Source organism: Martes martes (genome assembly GCF_963455335.1).
Source record: "Martes martes genome assembly, chromosome: 14".
NCBI classification, from domain to species: Eukaryota; Metazoa; Chordata; class Mammalia; order Carnivora; family Mustelidae; genus Martes; species Martes martes.
Window position 1 is genome coordinate 15,089,423 of NC_137902.1, and position 21,190 is coordinate 15,110,612.

The 21,190-nt window shown below is 36.3% G+C and overlaps 1 protein-coding gene across 1 annotated transcript in view; it reads right to left on the reverse strand.

The window, feature by feature from the left end:
- The window catches only part of ATRNL1 (attractin like 1), a gene marked incomplete at its 5' end in the record, with an annotated part of 807,401 nt that overhangs the window by 638,656 nt on the left and 147,555 nt on the right, over window positions 1-21,190 (reverse strand). Inside the window, 2 exons of the mRNA XM_080822490.1 lie at window positions 14,561-14,742; window positions 19,029-19,161. Coding sequence (XP_080678616.1) covers window positions 14,561-14,742; window positions 19,029-19,161 — 315 coding nt within the window. The remainder of the gene's footprint in view (window positions 1-14,560; window positions 14,743-19,028; window positions 19,162-21,190) is intronic.

Sequence of the window (21,190 nt, forward strand, 5' to 3'; positions counted from 1 at the left end):
TCCCAGGATCAAGTCCCACATCGGGCTCCCTGCTCAGCAGGGAGTCTGCTTCTCCCAATGACCTCTCTCCTCTAATGCTCTCTCTCTCTCCCATTCTCTCTCTCTCTCTCAAATAAATAAATAAAATCTTTAAAAAAACAAAAAACAAAAAAATTTTAAAAATAAAAATTACATTTAAAAACATATAGAGCTGCCTTTCTAATGACTTCCTGTACCAAGGATCATTAACAATTCCAGCATATTTTAGAGAATGATGTAGAAAAGAACACTATTTTTCAAAAATAGATTTTGCACTCATGCTACATAATTGGGGCCAGTTGTTAAGCCCTTGTGAACCTCAGTTGCCTCTTCTACAAAATGAGGTTATAAATGTCTGATATAAATACCTACCTTATGAAACAAGATCACTTAAATTTTAACATATTGCTGCTGCTGCTCTGTTACTGCTCTACTTTAACAATTTAATCAGTTCTAGAGGTAAGAATCTACAGCTAAGTCGCCATTACACGCACTGAGAGAGAACAGGAAACAAAATCAACAAACTGTATACAGAGGTGAGTGAAAACTTAACATGTTCACAAAAGGACTAAGAAGAATAACTGCCTCTGTCCTAGTTCAGACTTCTACTAGTACCTCAGGACTTTTACTCAATTTTAGATAAAGTTATGTCATCTACTTTCATTATGAAAGAGATCAAGAAAATTGATAAAATCTGACTCCTTTGCCTAAAATTTGACAGATTGCCAAATGCCACAAAACTAAATACTCCTAACGCTCTCATTAATACTTCAAAAGGGGCTTGAAAAGAAATTTATTCTGTATACACAGATCTTATTTTAATCATTAATCAATTTTAAAATGTGTTTATTAAAATTCATTTTAAAAATGATATATTTTTGCTACTCTATAAAATTTATTAGATTATAAACAACTCTTTTTATTTTCTTGTTTCTGAATTATGTGGGGTTTCATAGATTTTTTTATTTTTGTCTAACTTTCTTGGGGTATAATTGAAAAATTAAAAAATATCTATCTAAAACATGTACAATTTGATGTTTTGGTACATGCAGTCAACATGAAATGATTACCACAATCAAGCTAATTAACATTCCCATCACCTCATAGAGTTACCTTTATATTTGTGGTGAGAACATTTAACACTAGTATCTTCAATTCCAAGTATACAATACAGTATTATTAACTAGTAACCAAGCTATACATTAGATGTCCAGAGCTTATTTATCCTGTATAACTGACACTTTGTACCTTTTGACATATACCTCTACATTTCCCTCATCCTCTGCCCCTGGCAACTACCATTCTACTAACTGCTTTTATGAGTTTGACTTTTTTAGATTTCACATATAAATACAATTGGGCAGTATTTGTCTTTCTGTATCTAGCTTATTTCACCTAGTGTAATGTCCTCCAGATTTATACATGTTGTAGCAAATGGCAAGATGTCCTGCTTTTGTAAGGCTATATAATATGACATTATCTATCTATCTCACATACCTCACACACACACACACACACACACACACACAATATCACATAACACATTTCATTTTCTTTATCCATTTATCCATAGATGAACACAGGCTGTTTCCATACCTTGGCTATTGTGAATAATGCTGCAATGAACATGGGAATGCAGATGCCTCACTGATAATCCCGTTTACATTCCCTTTGAATATATACCCAGACAGGGGATTGCTGGATCACATGGTAGTTCCATTTTTAATTTTTTGAGGAACCTCCATACTGTTTTCCAAATTGACTTTACCAATTTGCATTCCCACCAACAGCATACAAGGGTTCCTTTTTCTCCACATCTTTGCCAACTTGTTATCTCTTTTTGTTTGTTTGTTTTTTGTTAACAGCCATTCTAACAGGATCACTTTGATTTTGATTTGTATTTCCCTGATGATTAGTGATACCCCGCTTTTATCATATACCTGTTGGCGATCTGTATATTCTCTTTAGAAAAATGGCTATTCGTATCCTTTGTCCATTTCTTCACTGGGTTCTTTTCTTTGCTATTGAGTTATTTGCCTTCTTATATATTGTGGACTTTAACTCCTTATCAGATGTATGGTTTACAAATATTTTCTCCCACTCCACAGGTTGTCTCTTTCCTGTGCTGATTGCTTCCTTTGCTGTGAAGACGCTGATTAGTTTGATGCAATGCCATTTGTCTATTTTTGCTCATTGCCTATACTCTTGGGGTCATTTCTTTTTTTTTTTTTTTTTAAGATTTTATTTATTTGACAGACAGAGATCACAAGTAGGCAGAGAAGCAGGCAGAGAGAAAGCAGGAAGCAGGCTCTCCACCGGGCAGAGAGCCCAAGGCAGGGCTCGATCCCAGGACCTTGGGATCATGACCCGAGCCGAAGGCAGAGGCTTTAACCCACTGAGCCACCCAGGTGCCCCTCTTGGGGTCATTTCTAAAAAATCATTGCCCTGACTAATGTCAAGAAGCCTATTCTCCAAGTTTTGTTCTAGAATTTTTACAGTTTCAGGGCTTCCATTTGTGTCTTTAATCCATTTTCAGATTTTTGTATATGGTGTGAGATAAGGGTCCACATTCATTCTTCTGCACGAGGATATCCAGTTTTCCCAGCATCATTTATTGAGTTGTCCTTTCCCCAATGTGTGTTCTTGGTACCTCTGTTGAAGATCAGTTGATCATAAATGCATGGATTTGTTTCTGGTCTCTCTTATAATGTGTCCTGGTGAAGGTCTCTTTATGTTTTTAATCTATTTGGGGTCTCATGGATCTGTATATTCATTTGGGGAGTTTCAGATTCGAGAAGTTTCCTGTTATTATTTCTTTAAAGGAAATTTCTGCCTCTTTTTTCTTTCTCTATGACTTCTGGCACTCCCAAAAACCATGTATGGATGCATTTGACGGTCTGTCATAGGTCCCAGAGGCTCTCTTCATGTTTCTGTCCATTCTTTTTTTTTCTTTTGCTACCTCTGACTAGATGATTTCAAATGACTTGACTTTGAGCTCAATGATTCTTTTCTTCTGACTAACAGTGTCTGCTATTAAAGTGCTATATTAATTTTATTTCAATCACTGTGCTCTTTAGCTCTATAATTCCTGTTTTTTATGATATCCATGTCTTTGTTAAACTTCTCATTTTGTTCACATATCATTTTCTTAATATAATTTAGTTGTTTATCTTTATCTCTTTTAGCTCACTAAGCTTCTTTTAGATGATTATCTTGAATTGTCACTTTTTAGTTCTCCATTATTTAGGGTCAGTTACTGGTACTTTATTCTGTTGCTATGGTAGTGTCATATTTCCCTGATTTTTTGTGATTCCTATTGCCTCACATCAGTGTTTCATCTGAAGAAGCAACTACTTCTTTTAATCTTTGTAGACAGACTTCAGTAAGGAAAGCCTTTCGTCATTCAGCCTATCCAGAAATTCCAGAAATTCTAGAGGGCCATAAAGTAGAATCCATAGGCGGGTTTACTGCTGGATTACTCAGCTAGGCTAGCCTGGTGGCTAGGTCAGTGAGTGATCAGGTCTAGAGTCTGGGTCTACAGGGGGCTTCCTGGCACCTGGATTCAGAGAGGCAAGCCTGGGACCATTGCCATAGGTCTGGAGTTTGTGTCCACATGAGGAGGCCAATGCCTGGGTTCATGGGAGTGGGCCTAGAATCTGTGTCTGTAGGTACAGGCCTGGATACTGGGTGCATAGGGGCCACCTGGTACAAGGGTCCATTGAAGTAGTCATGGTAACTAGGTTTATGAGGGTATGCCTAGAACCACAGTCCATGGTGGCAGGCCTGTAGCTGGGTCCAAAAGGGCCAATCTGGAGCTTGAATCACTTGGGACAGACTGAAGGAAACATGGCGATTAACCTGGCACTGGGATAATTTTCAATTCTGAATCCATGGATGCCAGCTTAGTCCTGGGGTGAGCCTGGCACCTGGACTCATGGGTATGGACCTGGTCGTGAGTCTGTAGGGGCTAGCCTGGTGCCAGGGTCCCCTAGGGTAAGGCTAGTGACCAAATCCATGGAAGCAGGCCAGATTCTGAGTCCACAAAGGATGGGCTTGGTACCTGGGAGCACAGGGGCAAGCCTGAGGGTTGGGTACATAGGGAAGGGTCTGAAGCTTGACTTTCCAGGGGTGAGCCTGGCCTTGGGTACACAGGAACCAGCCTAGTACTAGAGTATACTGGGCAGGTCCTGAAATTTAGGTCTCCTGGAGCCTAGGGCCACAGGAAGCCAGCCTGTACTGTGAAGCCATGGGGATCAGTCTGGAGCATGCCTGGTGCCTGGGTCAGTAGGAACCAATCAGGCATCAGGGTTCACCAGAGAAAACCTGAAGCTGGGGTCAGCAGCAAAGTCAGGTGCTCACTTCACTTTTCTTCCCCTTTGTAGAAGGTATCTCTCACCATGCTTCACTGCCCTGCACGGGCTTGGGGGCGGGATGATGCAGGTAATATAAAAGTGTCCCTTCTTATTTCTGCACTTTTCCCAAGTGCGATAATCTCTCACTGAGATTACCTAGCTCTTGCAAATGTGTTTTTGTATATGAATGGTTGTCCAAACCAATGTTTCTGTGAGGGGACAAAAGCTGGAAGGCAGCTTTGCTCACCACTATACCACCAACACAGGACAAAAGCTGGAAATTTCCATTCTATCATCTTGCTGACATTATTCGTAAACACCTCTACCTTAATACACATAATATATTTATTTTTTCAGTTACTAAGTTATTAATATTATAATGTGAGGTGACTTCAAAACTCATGTCACCTTTTTACATTGTGGACTGTGAGGATAGAGAAAAAATACGTCTCTCTATTTGAATGTTTAACATACAGAAATAAGATAGATATATCCAGTGTTTATTCTAAATATGTTATACAAATGGTCCTATAGAGCTTCTAAAGATAGCTATAGACCTAGAAATTTGCAAGGTGTATAAATACAATAAATTTCATAGTTAACACTCAACAAATATCTCCTAGCTACAATTAAAATATCCTATGAATATTCATTATGATAGATCTCATATCACTTAGTAGAACGCTGTACAGATAGTAGGTAGTCAATAAATTTTGTGAACCAAAGTACATTAGAACAGATATGGTTACTTTCTACCATCCAATTCCTGAGATAGAGCTAGTACTTAATAAATGTTTCTAATTATAAAACTACACATGCTGTTTTTTCTTGCAATCACCATATATTTCATACATTATTCTGAAAGATATTTTGAAAACAAAAAAACTATAACATTTTTATAGTTCTTGATAATAACAGCAGGAGTCAATCCAACATAGATATTTCAGATTAATGACTGTGCTTCACATTACAGTGACTCTGCCTACATTTCCAACTATCTATAGTAAAGACAAGTCATTTAAAATGAAATATTACTCCCTAACTCATCATGGTAAGGATCTGCAAAGAAGAGGAGAGAAACAGAAAAATGAAGCCACTGATAAAACATTTAAAGTAACTATTACCCAGTAAATGAACTGGACTGGAGTTGAAAATCAAAGACAAATTACTATATTATGAAAATTTACTGCAGCACACCATAAATCATTACAACATTTCATTAGCCATGTCTGATAAGTAAATGATTATTTGATGCAGAATATCTTTTTAAATTGCCTGAATTTGTCTGTCTTTATTTGCCAAGGAAGTGTTATCTTAAGTGTATACAACTGGAATGACTCAGGATATAATTCATTTTACATAAATGTATGCTTAATGCAATGTCACCTTGCAGAAGCTTCCACCTTTGAAATTTTGCTACAGCTCAGCTTTCTAATGAAACAAAACATTTTTCTTTCCTAGGACATGCTAGTCCACAAACTCTCAAATCTAAGTTCCTTACACATCCAAAATAACTGTTAGTCCAATGTTATGATCTATAAAAACAAGCAAGAAAAAATGAGGAACTAACACAAGAAACCTTGAAATATGCAACTTCTAAAATAGCACATTTCATATAAACCAATTAACAACAAAATCAAAGAAACACATCGACAATAATGCAATAGTAGTACAGGACCTTAACACCCCCTTCACTGAAATGGACAGATCATCCAAGCAAAAGATAACAAGAAAATAAAGGCCTTAAATGACACACTGGACCAGATGGACATCACAGATATATTCAGAACATTCCATCCCAAAGCATCAGAATACACATTCTAGTGCACATGGAACATTCTCCAGAATAGATCACAATCTGGGTCACAAATCAGGTCTCAACCAGTACCAAAAGACTGGGATCATTCCCTGCATATTTTCAGACCACAATTCTCTGAAACTAGATCTCAATCACAAGAGGAAAATTGGAAAGAACCCAAATACATGGAGGCTAAAGAGCATCCTACTGAAGAATGAATGTGTCAACTAGGAAATTAAAGAAGAATTGAAAAAATTCATGGAAACAAATGAAAATGAAAACACAACTGTTCAAAATCTGTGGGATGCAGCAAAGGCAGTCCTGAGAGAAAAGTATATCGCAATACAAGCCTTTCTCAAGAAACAAGAAAGGTCTCAAGCACACAACTTAACACTACACCTAAAGGAGCTGGAGAAAGAACAGCAAAGAAAGCCTAAACCCAACAGGAGAAGAGAAGTAAGAAAGATCAAGAGCAGAAATCAATAAATTGAAACCAAAAAAGGAATAGAACAAATCAACGAAACTAGGAGCTGATTCTTTGAAATTAATAAAATTGATAAACCCCTGGCCAAACATACCAAAAAGAAAAGAAAAAGGACCCAAATAAAGAAAATCATGAATGAAAGAGGAAAGATAACAAACAACACCAAAAAAAAAAAAACCAAACAATTATAATAACATATTATAAACAACTATGCGCCAGCAAATCTGACAATCTGATAAAAATGGATGCATTCCTAGAGACATATGAACTACCAAAACTGAACCAGGAAGAAAAAGAAAACCTGAACAGACCCATAACCAGTAAGGAGATTGAAACAGTCATCAAAAATCTCCCAACAAACAAGAGCCCAGGGCCAGACAGCTTCCCAGGGGAATTCTACCAAACATTTAAGAAGAATTAATACCTATTCTCCTGAAACTGTTCCAAAAAATAGAAATGGAGGGAAAACTTCCAAACTCATTTTATGAGGCCAGCATTACCTTGATTCCAAAACCAGACAAAGACCCCATCAAAAAGGAGAATTACAGACCAATATCCTTAATGAACACATATGTGAAAATTCTCACCAAAATACTAGCCAATAGGATCCAACAGTACCTTAAAAGGATTAGTCACCATGACCAAGTGGGATTCATTCCTGGGCTGCAAGGTTAGTTCAACATCCGCAAATCAATCAGTGTGATACAATACATTAATAAAAGAAAGAACAAGAACCATATGATACTCTCAAAAGATGCTGAAAAGGCATTTGACAAAGTACAGCATCCTTTCTTGATCAAAACTCCTCACAGTGTAGCCATAGAGGGTACATACCTCAATATCATAAAAGCCATCTATGGGGCACCTGGGTGGCTCACTGGATTAAAGCCTCTGCCTTCGGCTCAGGTCATGATCCCAGGGTCCTGGGATCAAGCCCCACAACAGGCTCCCTGCTTCCCTTCCTCTCTCTCTGCCTGCCTCTTGGCCTACCTATGATCTCTGTCTGTCAAATAAATAAATAAAATCTTAAAAAAAAAAAAAGCCATCTATGAAAAACCCACTGCAAATATCATTCTCAATGGAGAAAAACTGAAAGCTTTTCCCCTAAGGTCAGGAACACAGAAGGGATGTCCACTATCACCACTGCTATTCAACATAGCACTAGAAGTCCTACCCTCAGCAATTACACAACAAAAAGAAATAAAAGGCATCTGAATCGGCAAGAAGACAAACTCTCACTCTTTGCAGACAATATGATATTGTATGTGGAAAACCCAAAAGACTCCACTTCAAAACTGCTAGAATTCATACAGGAATTCAGTAAAGTGTCAGGATATAAAATCAATGCACAGAAATCAGTTGCATTTCTTTATACCAACAAGACAGAAGAAAGAGAAATTAAGGAGTCAATCCCATTTACCATTGCACCCAAAACCATATGATACCTAGGAATAAACCTAACCAAAGAGGCAAAGAATCTGTACTCAGAAAACTATAAAATACTCATGAGAGAAATGGAGGAAGGCACAAAGAAATGGAAAAACTATCCATGTTCACGGATTGGAAGAACAAATACTGTGAAAATGTCTATGCTACCTAAAGCAATCTACACGTTTAATGCAATTCCTATCAAAATCTCATCTATTTTTTTCAAAGAAATGGAACAAATAATCCTAAAATGTATATAGAACCAGAAAAGACCCCAAGTAAGCAGAGGAATGTTGAAAAAGAAAGCCAAAGTTGGTGGCATCACAATTCCAGACTTCAAGCTCTATTACAAAGCTGTCATCATCAAGACAGTATGGTATTCGCTCCCGGGTTTCGGCACCAAAAAAAAAAGACAGTATGGTACTGGTACAAAAACAGACACACAGAACAATGGAACAGAATACAGAGCCCAAAAATAGGCCCTCAACTCTACAGGCAACTAACATTCGACAAAGCAGGAAAGAATGTCTAATGAAATAAAGACAGTCTCTTCAACAAGTGGTGTTGGGAAAATTGGACAGCCACATGCAGAAAAATGAAACTGGACCATTTCCTTACACCACACATGAAAATAGACTCAAAATGGATGAAGGACCTCAATGTGAGAATGGAATCCAGGGGCGCCTGGGTGGCTCAGTGGGTTAAGCCTCTGTCTTCGGCTCAGGTCAAGATCTCAGGGTCCTGGGATAGAGCCCTGCATTAGGCTCTCTGCTCAGCAGGGAGCCTCCTTCCCTTCCCCTCTCTCTCTCTCTGACTGCCTCTCCGCCTACTTGTGATCTCTCCCACTCTCTGTCAAATAAATAAATAAAATCTTTAAAAAACAAAAAAAGAAATAAAGAAATTAAAAAAAGAAAGAAAGAAAGAAAGGAATCCATCAAAATCCTTGAGGAGAACACAGGCAGCAACCTCTTCGACCTCAGCCACAGCAACTTCTTCCTAGGAACATTTCCAAAGGCAAGGGAAGCAAGGGCAACAATGAACATTGGGACTTCATCAAGAACAAATGCTTTTTTTTTTTTTTAAGATGTTATTTATTTATTTGACAGATGGAGATCACAAGCAGGCAGAGAAGCAGGCAGAGAGAGGAAAAAGCAGGCTCCCTGCTGAGCAGAGAGCCCGATGCAGGGCTCGATCCCAGGACCCCGGGATCATGACCCGAGCTGAAGGCAGAGGCTTTAACCCACTGAACCACCCAGGTGCCCCAAGAACAAAAGCTTTTTGCACAGCAAAGGAAAGAGTTAACAAAACCAAAAGACAACTGACAGAATGGGAAAAGATATTTGCAAACAACATATCAGATAAAGGGCTAGTATCCAAAATCTATAAAGAGCTTAGCAAACGCAACACCCAAAGAACAAATAATCCAATCGAGAAATGGGCAGAGGACATGAACAGACATTTCTGCAAAGAAGACATCCAGGTGGCCAACAGACACATGAAAAAGTGCTCTATATCACTCTGCATCAGGGAAATACAAATCAAAAGCACAATGAGATACCACCTCACGCCAGTCAGAATGGCTAAAATTAACAAGTCAGGAAATGACAGATGCTGGTGAGGACGCGGAGAAAGGGGAACCCTCCTACACTGTTGGTGGGAATGCAAGCTGGTGCAACCACTCTGGAAAAAAGCATGGAGATTCCTCAAAAAGTTGAAAATAGAGCTACCCTATGACCCAGCAATTGCACTACTGGGTATTTAACCTAAAGATACAAACGTAGTGAACCAAAGAGGCACGTGCACCCGAATGTTTATAGCAGCAATGTCCACAATAGCCAAACTATGGAAAGAACCTAGATGTCCATCAACAGATGGATAGATAAAGAAGATGTGGTATATATATACAATGGAATACTATGCAGCCATCAAAAGAAATGAAATCTTGCCATTTGTGACGACGTGGATGGAACTGGAGGGTATTATGCTTAGCGAAATAAGTCAATCGGAGAAAGACAACTATCATATGATCTCCCTGATATGAGGAAGCGGAGCTGCAACGTTGGGGGTTTGGGGGGTAGGAAAAGAATAAATGAAACAAGATGGGATCAGGAGGGAGACAAACCATGAGAGAATCAATCTCACAAAACAAACTGAGGGTTGCCAGGGGGAGTGGGGTAGGGAGAGGGTAGTTGCGTTATGGACATTGGGGAGGGTATGTTCTACGGTGAGTGCTGTGAAGTGTGTAAACCTGGCGATTCACAGGCCCGTACCCCTGGGGCTAATAATACATTATATGTTAATAAAAAACAAAACAAACAAAACAAAACAAAACAAACAGATGTTTCTATTGCCTCCCTGCAAATATCTTCATCTGCTGGCCAACTCAATGTCCTACAAAAGTTAGCTAGGAAACTCCTTAAGTGCACATTAAGATTTCCACCTTCTTTCCTCATATATTCCATGTCCATTTATTACTGCAATTATCACACTACAGTATAATTGTGTTTGTCTTCCTCACCATTAATCTCTTTGAAAATAGTGATTGTCTTTTCTTTAAATTTTTTTATTTAATTTCTTTTCAGTGTAACAGAATTCATTGTTTATGCACCACGCCCAGTGCTCCATGCAATACGTGCCCTCCATAATACCCTCCAACAGGCTCCCCCACCCTCCCATCCCTCGCCCCTTCAAACCCTTAGATTGTTTTTCAGAGTCCATAGTCTCTCATGGTTCATCTCCCTCTCCGATTTCCCTCAACTCCCTTCTCCTCTCCATCTTCCCATGATCCTATTATCAGAAAGAGGTAGATTCCCAAGTACACTGAAGGTGCCCAAAAAATGTTTACCAACTGAATAAATACTGGCTCATTCTTCACAGAAAAATAGTTACAGTTCACACAAAAATGATTTCACAGATTAGTTTTTCACATGAATTTAATTATAATAGTTTTTCTTTATTCTATTAATATCAGGCATACAATAAATATTTGACATTCAACAAGTATATTGTAATAACCACTTCAAAATTTTGAATTTTTTTTTAAGATTTTATTTATTTATTTGACAGACAGAGATCACAAGTAGGCAGAGAGGCAGGCAGAGAGAGAGGAAAGGAGGCAGGCTCCCTGCTAAGCAGAGAGCCCAATGCGAGGCTCGATCCCAGGACCCTGGGATCATGACCTGAGCCGAAGGCAGAGGCTTTAACCCACTGAGCCACCCAAGTGCCCCAAAATTTTGAGTATTTATAAAAGCCTAGGACATAATTAATTTAAACATTTTATTAATGTGTGGGGTAGGGCTCTACAATTAGAAACTGTAATTATAAGTTAAATCATCTCATATTGATACTCATAAGAAATACACATGCTGGGGCCCAGGTGGCTCAACTGGTTAAGTGGCTGCCTTTGGCTCAGGTCATGATCCTAGGGTCCTGGGATTGAGCCCCGCATCAGACTCGTGCTCAGTGGAGAGCCTGCTTCTCCCTCTCCCTGCTTTCTGCTCTGCCTGCTTGTGTTCTCTCTCTCTCTAACAAATAAATAAAATCTTTAAAAAAAACAGAAATATACATGCTAATATCACCAAAAATGTGAGGGTAAGCAGTAACTGTGAAGTGAATGTCCATATGAAAATTTCAAAAGGGAGTGTGTGCACCAGTCCCCCCAATCTTTTTTTTAACATTTACAAAAACTGTTCTTATGTCACTTTTTAAACACAAGATGCATATTCCTCTGTTACTAGTAAAGGCGAAATCAGCAACCTATTCTTCATCAAAAATCAGGAATGATCTTAAGAGATAAAAAGTCCTGTGTAAGTACTCAGGGCAGTCAGTGGGGGTGGGGGAGTAGCAGGGAGGATTTCTCATTCACTATGGAAAAATTATAATAGTAATCTGGGGCAAATATTTTTCCACAATTAATATCAGTAGTAATTATTCATCAAATAAATTCATTTAGTTACCTAAGAATTCTAAATAATGACTCCTGGACATAGTAGTAATAGCAGCAGTGAGAAAGCGATACAAAAATAACAACCCTCGGGGCACCTGGGTAGTTCAGTCGTTGGGCATCTGCCTTTGGCTCGGGTCATGATCCCAGGGTCCTGGGATCAAGCCCCGCATGGGCTCCCTGCTCAGTGGGGAGCCTGCTTCTCCCTCCCCCACTCCCTCTGCTTGTATTCCCTTTCTTGTTGTGTCTCTATCAGATAAATAAATAAAATCTTTAAAAAAATATAACAACCCTTAAAATGCAAACAATATTAATTACTATACACCCTCAAAAACAAAATATATGTTCTTTATATGTATTATCTTATTTTTTCTGACAATAAACCTACAAGGTAGCTATGATTACTATCCCTGTTACAGATGAAGAATATAGAGCTGGAGAGATTAACTTGCTAGTAAGTTTTAAAGGTAAGTGGTATGTCCAATTACATGCTCTCCATCACTTTGATGATGGTGCTCAACGCTTCTTTAAAATCAGCTATACCAAGAAAACATTACTTAAGTATTTCTATAGCAAGTAATTGGTAATATTTGCTCTAAAATATTTTCAAGCCAAAATTGTCTCTTCTGTCCTATACAGAGTGGAGTTTTGAAGTACCAAAAGACTATTTGTCCAAATAAAAATCATAACTGAAAGTCAAAATAAAGTTGTTGAGATCTGGCCTAATAGAGTTTTCTAAGTAACAGGCGAATTATAGACACACCTACATTATTTGTATAGAAATTATTCTACTTTGTACATTATTGACCATAGGGTGTCTCTGCGTGTCTTGTGTTTTTATCTTAAATGTGAGGCCAAATCTAGTACAAACTACAGATTTAAGGCATTTATTATTTATTATTATATTTATAATTAAAATAATACATTTTATTCATAAATAAATAAAATTTATTTTATTATTGTTTAGTCTTATCACTCACCTGATCTGTTTTGAGTTCTAATTTTATTTTTGAAACAAAATACAAAAATCTGCTATGATGCTATGACGGTTTGTATTAGTACACTTCAAGTAATTACATGAACTAAGTATTTCAAAACTAGGTTTAGTAAATTATTTCCAAATTTCCTTATATAATCTACTCTTAAGAGTTGACTATATTGGGGCGCCTGGGTGGCTCAGTGGGTTAAGCCTCCGCATGAGGGGGGTCTCTGCTCAGCAGGGAGCCTGCTTCCTCCTCTCCCTCTCTGTCTGCCTCTCTCCCTACTTGTGATCTCTGTCAAATAAATAAATAAAATCTTTAAAAAAAAAAAAAAGAGTTGACTATATTTTAAAGATCCAAGAGTAGGAAATACTGTAAATTCCTCTTAGAAATATCTTATAAACTAATATTTTAATACAGTTTTCATTTTTAAATTTTTATTATGTTCAATTAACCAACATATAGTACATCATTAGTTTTTGATGTAGTGTTCAGTGATTCATTAGTTGCATATAACACCCAGGGCTCATCACCACACATGCCCTCCTTAATACCCATCACCTGGTTTTCAAAGAAATATTCCATTTTTTTATTGAAATATTTTCCATAAAACCCCCTGAAATATTGAAACAGTTTCTAAGTGCTGTGTGTTCCAACAGCTTCTACATACTTTAAAAATTGGTTTTATTTTGGCTAACCCTTAATATATTATTTTAAGCAAATCTACACCTAAAAAAATAGCATAATTCAAAAACACACACACTCACAAAAAATACATATATGCAAATGTAACCAATGTGTTGGTCTAGTGTTTTAATTATTTTTATTATTTCTTTATTTGAGAGAGAGAAAGAGAGAGGCTGAGTCAGAGGAGAAACAGAGGGAAAGGGAGAGAATCCCAAGCCGACTCTGCCCTCAGCAGAGAGGCTCAATCCCAGGACCTATGAGATCATGACCTGAGCCAAAACCAAGAGTCAGACATCCAACTGACTGAGCCAACCATCTGTCCCTCTAGTGTTTTAATTATAAGGGACATCTCAAGTTACGAAGACATTACACTTCAAAACAAATTCTTGGGATACCTGAATGGCTCAGGCAGTTAAGCAGCTGCCTTTGGCTCAAGTGATGATTCCAGGCTCCTGGGGTCCTGCACCCGGATCCTTGCTCAGCAGGAAGTCTGCTTCTGCCTCTGACTGCTCTGCCTGCTGCTCCCCCTACTTGTGCTCTCTCTCTGACAAATAAATAAATATAATCTTTTAAAAAAAAATCTTAATTTTATACACATGTATTTTAAGGCGTATTTATTCATATGAAATGATTTCTTGGTAAGAAATGTAGTGGTTTACTATGCAAAACATAAGATGAGTAATTTAGAAAATCTTATTCCCAAATACATATACAGATGAAGTCCAGTGCCAATTGACTTTTGAAGTCATGTCCACTTTACTTCCAAGATTTAGTAAAAATAATTTATTTAAAAACAAAAAGAATGAACCATTGCTAGTGATTTTAGGACTTCCTGTGTATTTCCACAATATAAACAAGTAGAGCTGTTACCTGTTGCGTATACTTTTGTATTTCATCCAGAACAAATTCTACTTCTTTAGATGTTGTTAATGAAGCAAGATTTCCGCTGAGATTATAACAATAAAGTTTTGCATTGTCATAGCTTTCTCTACTGGAATTGATTCTAAGACAAGCATCACCGATATGATTCCATCCTTCTCCACAAAGATGAGCTAGTCAAAAAAAAAAAAAATTATATCTTATTTTTAGATTACCAAAAGGCATGTATATTCTTCAGTTATTTTAGAATTCTAAATATAACTTCTTTATTTGTTTAAATAACTTTCAATGATAAAAATTCTAAGAATATCAATATGATTTACTAAACAAAACTTATCTAATAGTTTGGTGAAGAATAAAAACAGAAGATATTAATTTTTTTTCTTTAATTCTTAAGCATAATATAAGCTATGGCTATAAAATCTGTTAAAATGTGTTGATTGCCTGCTAGGTTTCTTAGTGTATTGGCATATGGTACCTCAGTTTAATAAAATCACTACTATATTTACATCTTCAGATCCAATTTATATAATACAAGATCACTTTAAAGAAAAACACCACATAACAAAAGCAATTTCAAAGTTATTCCTCCTTTCCATATCTAATTTCCATAGCCCTGGTGCACTATTTTGATATAAGCTGGGTTCTTTGATTCTTTAATTATAACTGTAGGGAGAGAGGTCTTATTTCTTTTAGTTCAATAAAGAAGCTATAATCTTTGCTTTCTAATGTTTATTTTTATACTGATATTCAGGTTTAACATTTAAACATACTGTACAATAACAGTGGTTTATCCTTAGAATACAAGCTGATCTTAAAACAGTGCTATTTTCTAAAACACACATTTATAAGTACATTATAAAGTTATGCTCTAGTGTGTACTAGCTAATAATACAGTGGTTCATTAATACACTGTTCTATAAAGTTTGACTACATTTTCATTTCCATACCACATTAAATGCTTCAGTGCCCTTTGACCTTTTGGCTTTAGATGCAGTAGTGCATATTTTCTGGAACTGTTCTAAAGCTGTAATTCTCAAACATTTTGGTCTCGAGACCCCTTTATTTCTTAAAGATTATTGAGGACTTCACAGATCTTTATGTATTTTTTTATCTATTGGCTTTGACCATATTAAAAATTAAAAATGACCATTTAAAAATACATTTATTTGTTCACTTAAAATTGTAATTTAAAAATTCACTACAGACACACTTTTACAGCTTTTTGGGGTGTCTTGCCCCTTTATACAGGCCAAAGGAGATGTGTCATCAAATTCTCTCCCTGAGAAAGAGCTGACAATTCAAATCAGGCCACAGGCATCAAAAAATTAAGAAAGAACAATGAACAAATAGAGGGTCAGATAGACAGATCAAGGATAAAGCAGAGCAAAACGTTCATTGCAGAATCTGGGTGAGGGTATTGGGTGGGTGTCCTCTCTGATTCTTTCCAGTTTTCTGTACGTGTAAATTTTTCAAGAGAGGGGTGCCTGGGTGGCACAGTCAGTTAAGCGTCTGCCTTCAGCTGAGGTCATGAGGATCGAGCCCCATGTTGGACTCCCTGCTCAGCAGAGAGCCTGCTTCTCCCTCTCCCTCTGCCTGCCTCTCTGCCTACTTGTGCTCTCTCTATCTCTCTGTCAAATAAATAAATAAAATCTTTTAAAAAAATGTTTTTCGTAATAAAGCATTGGGGGAAAACATTACAACTTAAAATCAAAAGTAGATTTTATTTTAAGAGAAATATAGTCTTCAAAACAGAAAAAAGGGGGCGCCTGGGTGGCTCAGTGGGTTAAGTCTCTGCCTTCAGTTCAGGTCATGGTCTCAGGGTTCTAGGATCGAGCCCCACATCGAGCTCTCTGCTCAGCAGGAAACCTGCTTCCCCCCTTCTCTTTCTGCCTGCCTCTCTGCCTACTTGTGATCTCTGTCAAGTAAATAAAATTGTTAAAAAAAAAAAAAAGAAAAAATAGCAAAAAGTATAGCACTCCTTTGCATTTTTGCACATCTCTTTAATGTTGGTTTAATATAAGACAATTCTAGTCTCCTATCTACTCCAAACTACTGGAATCATATATTACATAGCCTTTGGAAAACTCCATAATAAACCCATGACAGAATCAGAATTTAAAAAGTAAGTAATCATATGAGTATTACTAGTTTTGACCTCATGGACCCTCTGAGAGAGTCCATGAGCACGGGACTCCTGTTCTTTAATAACTGCAGTCCTACCAAATTGGGAACTATGAATAGTACCTAGAACACAGCAATACCTCAATAAAGTGTAATTATCATTTAATATGATTGTTTAAAACACCTTTATTTTCTTTTTCAGGCTACAGCTATAGCAATCTTCCTTGTCTTCTGGAATCCAAAGTACCTAATCAACTTAAGGAAACAGTATCAAAGTTTTGCCTAATTATGGCTTTTGTTACCTTAACTTAATCAAGGAAGGATTTCGATTACTTTCGCCCTGCCTCATTTTTTTATGAGACGAAAACACTTATTTGACAAATCATACAAATGAAAAGAAACATATGGGTCTTTGCGGCTAAACTAAAATATACCACTGACCCAGATATTTTGAGGGTTTAGAGTTTGTAATATTGAGCATCAACTCAGCTTCAGAGTTAAATGGGGAGCGGTAAATTTTTAAAATGAGTTTAGTGAGATAAATTCAAATTGCCAAGTTTATGTGAGATCAATTGAAAAATACAATTCACAAATGTTCAAGGGAGAGCACAACTCTGGATAGATGGGGTCCTCCATCTGGAGCATTCACTTCCTCAAGACAAGCTGAGTGGAAAACACACTATATATATCCAAATTGTTACTTGGTAAATATGAACCTAGAACAAGGGGAGTTAATTTATAATGTTAAATATAATGTTAAATATAAGTTAATTTATAATGTAATTTTGATTACATTTACTGTATGTTATTTATCATTTTCCAAAATAGCCTGGCCAAGTAGAGCCCTTATACCAAACTAATATTCTTTCCTAGGCAATGAGAAGATGGGTGCCACCAAACACGACTTTGCTTATTTTTCCAAACTTTCGCTGGCACTCAAATTCCCTTCTCATAGCAATCTTCCTTTAAATATATATATAGATATATATATATTCCTCAGTCAAATCTTATTTTGGTCCAAGATTTTTTTAAAACATTTATTCATTTGAGAGAGGGTGCATACACACGGGGTAAGACGGGCAGAGGGAGAGGGAGAGAAAATCCTAAGCAGGCTCCATGCCCAGCACAGAGCCGAGGTGGGGCTCCATCTCGCGACCCTGAGACCATGACGCTTAACCAGCTGCACCAACAGATGCCCCTTGCTCCAAGATTTTTAAAACAACTTTGTAAGTATTTTTATTGATCTATATGTTGATTTTAGAATTTAACACTTAGATACCAATATTACTTTCAAGTTTAGTGTCATCTCACTATTGCTTTTCAAAATCTGGAACTGCATTAATATTCTCTAATTTTTTCAAAGTGAACACACATGCACATATCACTGTTTAAAAATTTTAAAGGTCAGTATATAAACAAAACCCAAAATTTGAATATTCTAAAATCTGAATGGTACTTGTAAAGGTATTCCAATTTTTATTTTATTGCATGAACTTCTAAGCATGACACAGATCCTTTGATGGGGTTTCCAAGGACTTCTTAAAGTTACATATGCACAGAAATTTTTCTTTGAAAAAATATAACATGCAAACAAAAACCACTGGATAGACAAAGGCAAGAACTAACCGCCCAGTTAATAGTTATATTTTCCATTTACAAGCCATGCAGCTTTAAGCAAGTCGCTTAACCAGTGTATGTCTCAGTTTACCTGTATAACAGGAAGAATGAATCAGTTAAATACCTATACTTCTCTTCTAGTTTCTGATTTTACCTTTATATTTAAAAGGAAGAGTACTTAGAGTCTACTAAGAAGAGTGTTATATGTAAAAAAAACTTGAAATTGCTTTTTAAAAAGGGCTTTTCTTTGGTTTACATAACTTGAGTCTCATTAAATCATATAAAACTTATTATAAAAATTGTTATTTATAATAAAAAAGTAGTCAGTAAAAAAGTTCCCAGAATTTCAAAGATAAAGGGCACTTAAAAAACAAATCAAATAGGTTGAAATGTTAACATTCATTAAATCTGGATATTAGTCTCAGTGCGTATTATTTTGTTTTTAAGATATGATTTAAGATATAATCATTAGTATAATAAATATAAGAAATCCTGAACATCTTAAAAGAACTGGAAGCAAACATACAAAATTTTCTTATAGAAATTTTTATAAGAAATTTTCTTATAGAAAATTTTCTTTCTTTCTTATTACCCCAATATTGTTGTTTATTTGCTATTAATTTAATTTTAGAAACTGGAATGTTCTTACTACATGCTCTTTACTATAATGGCATTCATCTGTGGACTAGAAATTCATTTACCAAATTGAAATCTTTACCTGGTAAAGCCTGGCATTCTTGTTGTCGCTGATCCCACTGGCAATTCAAGTTTAGTGAACAGCTTTTACAGCTGGTAAGTTTATTACAAATCTGCTCATTTCTCACATGACATTTGGTGTAGTTTTTCACAGACTAGAAAGTTTAAAGATAAAGCATGTTATTTTTCATCTTTGTATAGCAATAATTCTTAAACTACATCGTAAATATAAATCACAAGTAAATTTTAAAATTCAGATTTTTATTTTTTTTTAAGATTTTATTTGACAGAGAGAGAGAGAGAGAGAGATCACAAGTAGGCAGAGAGGTGGGCAGAAAGAGAGGGGGAAGGAGGCTCCCTGCTGAGCAGAGAGCCCAATGCAGGGCTCGATTCCAAGACCCTGAGATCATGACCTGAGCCGAAGGCAGAGGTTTTAACCCGCTGAACCACCCCAGATCCAGTTCTACTGAATCAGAATCTCTTTTACTCATTTCTTTAAACTATAGTTTTTGGAACTACAACATACACTTATTGGAAAAAATGTGCAAATTTTGTAATTTGAACCAGAAACCATCTAATGAAAACCTTTTCTATTAAATCTGATAATAGGCTTCCATTCAATAAATAAAGCCAATGCAGAGTCACTGCTCTTCATGACCACATGAAAGAATTCTAGTCATAATAAAACTATCATACAAACCTCTAGAAATGAAGTAGAAATGATAAGTAGTAAAAAGTAGAGAGATACTTTATCAAAATCAATCTAAAAAGATAAATTATTTTCACAATAACTCAAACTAATTTTATTTCCACAGACGTGAAATAATCATTTTGGTTAATTGACACTTCTGTATTTGTCACATTTCCTTTATGGTGGCTGCAAAGAAGCCGCAGAAGTCAAACTTTGACCGATCCTACCATAAAACATAATCATATGTCAACTAAACTCCAGCATTAAGAGATTAAAGTTAAAAAGGTCAAAAAAAAAAAAAAAGGAAAGAAAAGAAAATTTAGGCACCACAGGAACTTTGGTGGGAGTTCCCTACAAACATCAAAGTTCAGATATTTTACATGATGTCATCAATATCTATGATTAAAATTTTTGGTTCAATTCTTTCCATGACTCTTGAGAAGAAAACATAAAGGACTTAATGCTGAACACTGAGCTTTTCTTCAATCTTTTTATTTCCTCTATAGATACAAATACTTAACTCAGGCTTTAACTAAGGGAGCTAAATATTTCTTTTTAGTAAATAAAGTTAACAGTTAAAATTTAATTATACCTATCCCACATATAAAAGTGGTTGAGGGGCGCCTGGGTGGCTCAGTGGGTAAAGCCTCTGCCTTCGGCTCAGGTCATGATCTCAGGGTCCTGGGATTGAGCCCTGCATCAGACTCTCTGCTGAGCAGGGAGCCTGCTTCCTCCTCTCTTTCTGCCCACCTCTCTGCCTACTTGTGATCTCTCTCTCTCTGTCAAATAAATAAATAAAATCTTTTAAAAAAAATGGTTGAAGCAACTTTTATCCTCTTGGGTAATTTAAATGTCACCCATCAAATATTTTTCTATAAACTACTATACTTTCCTACTCAAAACACACTGCAGTCACCTCAATTCCAAAGATGTTCATTTCTTTAGAGCAAATTACATGTGCTGTAAGGTAACAGATAAAAAGTACATAGATACTAATGTTTGTCATTATTCATCCTAAAAAAACCAGAGAAGATACATTTTTAAAATCTCAAATTACTTTGTGACTCTTATTCAACCACATTTTCATTCAGAACATATATATTTTTTCATTGTTACTTTTTCTAATTTGTAGTTTTGTCTTCATATAGAATATAATTTAAATCTTAGCATTATTCTATGTAATAATTAGAATATAGCTCCAAACATTTGTCAGCTAATGTAAAAGAATAAATTTACTCGAACCATCTGATAAATAGAATAACCTGTAAAAATGACAGGAGGATGGCTGAACAACTTGTTAGGATAAAAGAAAGAACAGTTTTAATGCCAGTCTTTAGACTAACAATGGTGTCATTAGAGTCACCATCCAAATAACTCCACTGCTCTTCATTACAAACAGGAGAGTCATTTATTGACGCTGTACTAATACAATAGATGAAATTATATTTTAATCACACACAGGGGACAATTTAACCAATGATGAAAGAAAGATG